The sequence below is a fragment of the Fundulus heteroclitus genome, chromosome 11, assembly GCF_011125445.2.
Source record: "Fundulus heteroclitus isolate FHET01 chromosome 11, MU-UCD_Fhet_4.1, whole genome shotgun sequence".
Taxonomy (NCBI): Eukaryota; Metazoa; Chordata; class Actinopteri; order Cyprinodontiformes; family Fundulidae; genus Fundulus; species Fundulus heteroclitus.
Genome location: NC_046371.1, coordinates 13,195,791 through 13,203,911, shown reverse-complemented (window position 1 = coordinate 13,203,911; position 8,121 = coordinate 13,195,791). Strand labels below are relative to the sequence as shown.

Genomic DNA, 8,121 nt, shown 5'->3' with positions numbered 1-8,121 from the left:
TTTCACACACACACACACACACATGAACACACAGGCACTCCCCCCACCACCGGCTGAGGTTTTTTTTTTTTTTTTTTTTTTTTTACACTACGGTGGAAGCTGTATAGTCATACCTTACATTGTTGCAGAGGAAGGAAGGACACGTCCTTGCTCGCAATAAATGGCTTTAGATAGAACAGGAACACATGAGGGGAGCGGCTATTATTCGGGCTAATCCAGTTTAGCCATGTGGCCTCTGGCATCTTGACATCCTTGTCAAGATGACTGTTCTTAAAAGAAATAAGAGAAAAATAACCACCTTCAGATGTCTTCTGTTTCATAAGTTATAAACGGACATTTTTGATTCAGATAAATGCAGGGCATTGATTTTTTTATCTCAATCTAGCTATGGTTAGAATGAAAAGGAACCACTGGAAATACATAATAAATCATTAAATTCGCCTTTTTTTTTTTTTTTTTTTTTTTTTTTTTTTTTTTTGCAGGATGATTAATTTGAAAGTCGACCCTTCATGTAAATCAGACCTGACATTGCCCTTGTGACCAAAAAAAAAAGCCCCCACCCTTCTCTTCTCCCCACGCACAAACACACACACACACACACACACACACGCCTCATTCGCTCTTTCTTCCCATTCATAAAATTCCGGGCGTCGCGCGTGCGCAATGCAATTCGGTGTCCTCCCCATTCATAAAAATGTAACCTCCGCATTTCAAGCCCTCCCCGACTCGCTCTTCCCTCCCATTCAGAAAAAAAAAAACGGAGGCATCTGCGCAGCGCCGTCCCCCTTTTTCCTCTCCTCTTCCCTCCCATTCATAAAAACTCACTTCCCTCCCCCTCGGTGGTTGCAACATCACATCCACAGCTCTGCGTCCTCGACCGCAGTCGCCTTTTTTTTAATGCGCCAATGCGAGCGGAGAAAATAGCGCTGGAAGAGCCGCTCGCCTTGCCGATCTGGACTTAAACGTCTTTGGAGATACTTGAAGCGCCGAGCCGCCCTACTGGACTATAAGCGAAGCCTGCGCGCAGACGTCGAGCGTAACGAAGAGATGAGAATTGCGTCCTGAAACCCACTGTAAGTGATGTTCTTTTTCTTTTATTTTCCTTTTTTTTATGGCTTTTCTTTCCCGTGTTACAAGTTTAGAAGTCGTGAGCCAGCTTGTTCCACTGCTCTAACTCAAGCCACATCGGTTTCGTCGGATCGTAAATGCGCGACATCGTTTTCCCGAGAAACGTCTTTCTGCAAGAAGCTGACTCCTCAGAGCCCGTGTTTGCATTTTTTTTTTTTTTTTTTTTTTGTGTAAATATTTAACCACCGGTTTTCCGGAGCGAACGCGAGATTAAGGTGAGAGGGAGAGACAGGGGGAGGCGGATTAAGGTGCAGATGTGCACTTCTGCATCTATTGCGATTATGACGTCTTTCAAATTGGCTACATATTCGCTCACCCGTGTAATAAAAAGGGAGTTCAGTTGCGTTTCTCCTTCTCGCTCTGCAGAGAGCACCACGTCGCTTAGTGTCAGGTGATTCTTTTTAATGATCTTTTTTTTCTACTTCTGTTTCTATTACACGTCTGGTATTTATCATATATTTAACTTTAATCCGAATTTTGAATTGCTACGTTCACGGTTGTTGCTACGGATGCGTGCGCTTTTTTGGCACGCAGTGTTCTGCTCTCTTTAAAACCGCCTCACCTTTGTGTTTTTTTCGAAGGGGGGGGGGGGGGGGGGGAGATAAGACTCAAAACGTCAAATGCTTCTTTTCAGTGCAATATCGGCTCGCTGTTTGGGTACATCGAGCGTCCGCCTCCGGTTTTATGACTCAGTCCATTCACATTTCCAAGGGAGCGACGCGCACGCACGCACGCACACGCATAGTTCCGGCTTGGAGCTCATAATGGTCTAGATTTTTGACGATCACAAGCGCTTGCGCCTGTGCCAGCAATGTCGCAACAGGTTTCACAACCAGCCAGGCTTTTTTTTTTTTTTTTTTCAGACCCTTCAGAGGAAGGAGAATAACATGATCTGGGGGCATAGCTGCTGCCGCACACAGCAGTTTGAAGTAATGACACATTTTCGGAAGCAAAAAAAAAAAATAAAAATAAAAATTAGCAGGTCAGTGTGGCATATATAGATATCACTGAAATAATAGGAGGCAACAGAGCTTGCTCTATTTCTACTTCCGACCGTGATCCGTGGGGGTTTACCTGACGCGCGGCACTCATTGAGGAAATGGATGCAGCCAATTTCACTGAGCATAACTGGAGCGCACTGATTCATCCCTGGTACGCCGCCTGCAGCAGAGTAGCTCCCATTCACAAAAAAAAAAAAAAAAAAAAAACACCTGCAGGTTCATAAAATCAGCCTCATTCACAAATTCCGAGGCTGATCATTTTATGTGATTCGGATTTGTGGTTGTAAATTGGGCCAAAACGAGCTAGAGAACTACAGTATATCACAGGCTACATTATAAAACATGAAGGATTTACTGATAAGCGGGTTTACGCGACCTAATTTCTTGCCTTGGGTTCTTGCTTCTCTGGCAAGTTTCTTATTTCCTCCCGCCTTGTTTTGCATCTTTAAGTCTTTTGCATGCAAGCCCTGCTCTCTGCTTTTTTTTTTTCTTTTTTTTTTGTAAGGGAGAGGACAAGAGTCCAACTTCTATTGTTCTAATGTCAAAGTTATAAAACAGGGGGATCAGACTAAAGATCCTGTTGGTGCTCTGTCTAAAAATCCTCTTAGCGTTTTCTGGCTCAACAGCCAGATAATTGTATAGAGCATACAATACAGAGGATTATTTGTAACTGCAATTTTTTATGTTTCAAGGAAAAACAAATTGCGACATCCGTGATAAATGTCACTTTTGCATAAAATCTAGGGGGTTATTTAGGAGCTACCTGTTCCAAGTAAGAGTATTTTTATGTTGATACAATATCCTGATATGACATCAATGCTGGGTGTATAGAAGTTGCAAAAAGGTTAAAAGTCTTCCTTTCCATACTACTTTAAAGACATATTTCACAGTTGTATATACAAACGCAATGGCTAACTAGACTTTCATCGAGCCTATGGGAGGTTGCATTGAAGAGCATAACTACTATCAACCTAATAGTTTTCCTCTTGAAACTTTCCTCTTTGCTTTTTTGAGGCGTCATCTTTTGCATAAAATACTCAGAACATGTTTCCTCAAAGTTTCCGTGTAACTGAATCTGTCACGGCCCACCACTGCTGCTCGTCCTAACTGTCTCTCTTGTATCTCCGTTTGCAGTACTGCTAAATGCTGCTTTAGAGTGAAGACGTGCGAGGCACCAGCCAACACATGGAGTCCAGGGTTCCCCACCACATTCCCGGAGTGTCTTCTTCCCTCATTTCTCAGCCTCTGCTGGACAGTCGAGTGCCCTACGGTCGTCTTCAGCATCCTCTCACCATTTACCCCATTGACCAGATAAAGTCGTCGCATGTGGAGAACGACTACATCGACAGCCCGGCAGTTGTGGCCCAGCAGCCTCTGAGCCAGAAGTCTGCGAACCGAAGAATCACCTGGGTTGGTCAGAATCACGAGGCCTTCCTTGGGGCCAATCATAATCACCATCACAATCATCAACATCTGCTCCATCAGCAGGGAAGGTGCGAGCCTCACCCTCACCCTCACCCGGACAACACCACCCACCCCTGGATTTCCTTCAGCGGCAGGCCCAGTTCTATTAGCAGCAGCAGCAGTACCTCTTCCGATCAGCGGCTGCTGGACCACGCGGCGCCGATCCCGACAGTGGAACACCACCCGAACTCAAACCATCACCGGGGTCTCGTCAACACAATCGCAACCCGAACTCCTGCCTATTTCTCTTCCTCCGAGTCCAAAGGCCTGACCTCCTCTTCCTCTGCTTCCTCCTGCTCCTCTTCCGCGAAATCGCTCGACCTCAAGTCCGCAAAGGTCCCTGCCGGAGACGTGTGCTCCACCGGGGTCCGGCAAGGACTGGCACTTATCCCTTCCTCTCCAACCGAAAAGAAGCACCTGTTTGTCTGCGAGCACTGCGGGAAGTGCCGATGCACCGAGTGCACGCTCCCTCGAACATTACCCTCCTGTTGGGTCTGCAACCAGGAGTGCCTGTGCTCCGCCCAGAGCCTGGTAGACGCAGCCACCTGCATGTGCCTAGTCAAAGGGATCTTCTACCACTGCACCGAGGACGAGGACGACGAGGGCTCCTGCGCCGACAAGCCCTGCTCATGTTCACAAGCCAACTGCTGCGCCCGCTGGTCCTTTATGGCCGCCCTCTCCGTCGTCTTGCCATGCCTAATCTGCTACCTGCCAGCTACGGGACTGGCCAAGCTGGGACAGAAGTGTTATGACAATGTTAGCAGGCCTGGCTGCCGCTGCAAGAACTCGCAGGCGGGCGTGAGCGTCCCCGTTAGTAAAAACGGAGGGGTGGACGCAAAAGCCGGGACAGATAAGCAGCAGCAGCAGCGGTCATGATAGTGGACTAAATGATCTGGCTGTGGCCTTGCGAGGAAATGGACAAGGACCCCACTTGTTCGGTTACTACGGACTGGACAATCCAACAGCACCCCATTAAACCACCATATTTATCTGCTGGAACATGATTAGTAAAACGACGGTACTTAAAAGGTTTCTTGATCTATGTTTGACAGTTTGGATGATTAAAATGGGCCATTTGAGAATTGGTTAGTAGGGATAGCCAACGGGTTCTGCAAGAGATTTTAGTTTTTCTGTTCTGTGAAGGGTGATGAGAACAAGAGACTGGATCGCGTGGCCTCATGTTTGGTTTTGTACCTCTCTGCTGCTCGATATTTTTCAGCTTATTTTTCTAATGCGAAGTTAAAAGAAACTGGTTGCTGATTCCTCTGATTGCGAAAAGGTTTTCAATCCCAGCCAATCCAGAAAAAAGCACAGCCCAGTGTCGCACCGGAAAGCAAGTGGTTAACTGGAGAATGCTGTGGCTTTTATGATGGGCCGTTAAAAGAGACCGCTTTCTCTCAATACAGTGATATTCACCATCTTTAAATTTTTTTAGTTACGCTAAAAGATGCTAGCTTGGTAATATCTTGTCTCTGGATTCTTATTTTAACAGGGGGCTCTCTGAAAAAAATCCTTATTCAAGTTAATATAACAGTAATTTTCCATTTTCTTCACCTAATTATGTGCTGCAAGTGAGAAATAATCAATTCACAGTTGTTCTTTTTTTTTTTCTTGGCTAGTAAAGCTTAGACCTTCTGAAATATTTTGAATGCTGTTCACTGCTCCACCTCAGATGTAATGCATGTCACGATCTGCATGCTCTAGTCTAATGGTTAGCCACCGTGCTAGAAGTGGATTTGTGGTAGATGAAACGTGTAAAAAAAAAAAAGAAGAAAAAAAAAAGAAAAAGATTTGAAAGGAAAAAAATGAACAACCAACCTTCTCAGGGATTGTTACACAGTAATCTCCTCTAGAACTTGGCCTACTGCATGTTGAATTTTAAAACTGCCTATAAGAGCCTTGTCTGCTTCCTCTTTGCACAAAAAAAAAGGCAAAGAAAACTTTTAAGGGGCGAAAAAGGCAAACGTGAATAATTTAAAACGAGTAAGCTAAGCGAGAGGCAACTGGGCCATAAAACGTTGTTGTTGTTTTTTTCAGAGGAGAAAGGGATGCAGGTGAAGAGGGCGAAGGTAAAGGTGAAGAAAAAAAGGCTTAGAGAAAAAGTTTTTGTTCTGTTTGTATCCAATCAGCCTTTGTCAAAATCAAACCTGCCACTTGCACAATGTTGCTTTTAACCCCCCCTCTCCAAAAGGATATACTAAAGCACAGTATTAACCAACTCAGCAATCTTGTATTAATTTGGTCTTCATCACATCTACTCCACACACACCCATCCACCTCAACGCACATCAGTGTCTTTGTGAAAGTCAAATCAGTACGCTGTGTAGCTGCGTGTGTGAAATAGTCTCTTTTACTCCTAAAAGTCTATTTTTGTGACTTGCATGATGTTCTTAGGAATTTGCCAAAGGAAGCTATTATACAGTAGCATGTTTTCACAGTCTGAGTGACCACAGTTGTTATGCCCTCTTGCCAAACAGATGACGACTGCTGGTGGTGAGCTGCCCTTTAATACAGGTGGCTGTTCGTCTTTGGCACTAAGGCATATTGGTTTTGTGGCTCCCTAACTTAAGGCTCTTTCAAGTTGAACCCTTATCTTCCACCGGGGGAGACTAACTTTGCTCCTACTTGTATTTGTGTTGTTGCACAAAGATAATAACATAGAGGAGGGGGGGAAAAAGGAAAGAGGGGTGATAAAAAAAGACACTCATGGTCCTAGGTATTGAATGTGCGTTGCCGTTTTCAAAAACCCTAGCGGTTCAGTCTGAGAGAAAGGTGCCAAAACTGAGAGCGAACGTGTGCCCTGGACGAAGGTGGGGCGGCAAAAATCACAAATGTTTTGACAATATATTTAGTAATAGAGCTATGCAGTTGAAATGTTATTTGCTGTAAATAGTTTCACAACATTTGTGTTCTTTAGAAGAGACTTTTAAATGTCCTCGAAAGATTGCATGGTACATTATAACTACAGTTCAGTACAAACTATATAGAGACTATATTAGATATATATTTTGAGGGTAAGAATAAGATGTTTTCGAGCAAAATGAGGGCAGCAGAAGGAGGGTTTGAGAAACAAAGTGACGTTATACCACTTGCACTTGATTTAGAAAAGTGTGCCCGGCAATAATATATATTTTTTTCTTTTTTAAAATCTCCTGCTGATTATGCTATTCATGGCTCATTAGCAGTCGAGAGGCTAAGCTAATTCCCTCTCCGAGTCCTAAAGAGTGTGGACTCATTGAATCCACACTGCGAACACAGTCTACCCTGATCAACCTCGTTTCCTGCTCATTTTCTCATTTGTGCATTTTTTCTTTCCTTCCTTTCTTCCATATGAAATACTCCAACAAACACCCCTAGCCTGCCTTGATTGACAAACACAGCTGCTGTTCATAAACTTGTCATACCAACCGAGACGGAGGAGACAGATACGTTGTATGCTCTCACCCGTCCTGTTTTCTATTCAACCCCACCCCGCATCTCATCTTTGTTGTTTTCCCAGAGTTGTTTTGATCTTTATCACCAGTTGGACCTCTTTCTTTTCAACAACTGCTGCCTTTCTTTGTAGATCTTTTTTATTATGTGCTCGATATCCTGTTCAAGGTGTGAGAAAGAAAAAAAAATCACCAACAACTATATTAAAATTGAGGTCTATTTGGTTTTCAGTTTTACACGCCAATGCCGCCTGATTTTTTTTTTTTTTTTAACAAACAAAAGGAAAAAACTATCATACGGTTGGTACTCCATTCCTTTGTACCTTTCCAATGTCATTGTTGGGGATTAAGAAACAAGATCTGTGCTTTTTTGTTAGTTTGTTTAGATATTGCAAAAAGAAAAAAAATCTCATTTAAAAGGTTCCCTTTATAGATATATTTATTTTGAAGTTCTATTTTATATAGTATTTATTTAGATGCCAACTTTTGTTTGTGAAGAAAGCTTATGTTGAAATGGAATGTACATTGACAATGGAAATATATATTGTTAAATATACTTGGCTGTTGTGTTGGTTCTTTGTACTACATAACTGAAGAAAGAGGAATAGGATAGTTCATGAATTTCTTTAGACTTAGACTTTATTGTCATTCAACATCACAGTCACAATGTACATTTTAGAGAAATTTAGTTGCAAGGCTTCAAGTAAAAACATAAGACAAAAGGGAAACATAAATACAAGAATTTATGATTGGTCAGGAATGAAGCCGCAAACCAGAAATGAATTTATATGTACAGAAAAGATATGTGTAAGACCATATCAGTAGTTCAAGTATATGTAGCAGCAGGATGTATTACAACAATGGAAGGATTATATGATGGTGCAAATAGCACTTAAAAGAAATGGATACTAAGAAAAATATTGTTATAGCTGTCAGGAATGTAATATATTTTACATGTACAGAAAAGTTATGTGTCAGACAATATGAACCTTTATTGAGATACAGTTAAAAGGTTATAAGTGGTTATTTTACCTGACAGAAGATAACCTTGACATCTTCATTTGCTAGAAATCCAGCTAGTTCTAAATGTTGAAAGA

The 8,121-nt window shown here is 42.6% G+C and overlaps 1 protein-coding gene across 1 annotated transcript; it reads left to right on the top strand.

Annotated features, from left to right (window-relative positions):
* Positions 1-822: 822 nt before the first annotated feature.
* spry4 (sprouty homolog 4 (Drosophila)) lies at positions 823-7,580 on the top strand. Its single transcript, XM_021323422.2, has 2 exons — positions 823-1,073; positions 3,264-7,580. Exon 2 carries the CDS (start codon positions 3,315-3,317, stop codon positions 4,467-4,469), a length of 1,155 nt encoding a protein of 384 aa, XP_021179097.2. The 5' UTR covers positions 823-1,073; positions 3,264-3,314; the 3' UTR covers positions 4,470-7,580.
* Positions 7,581-8,121: the final 541 nt, after the last annotated feature.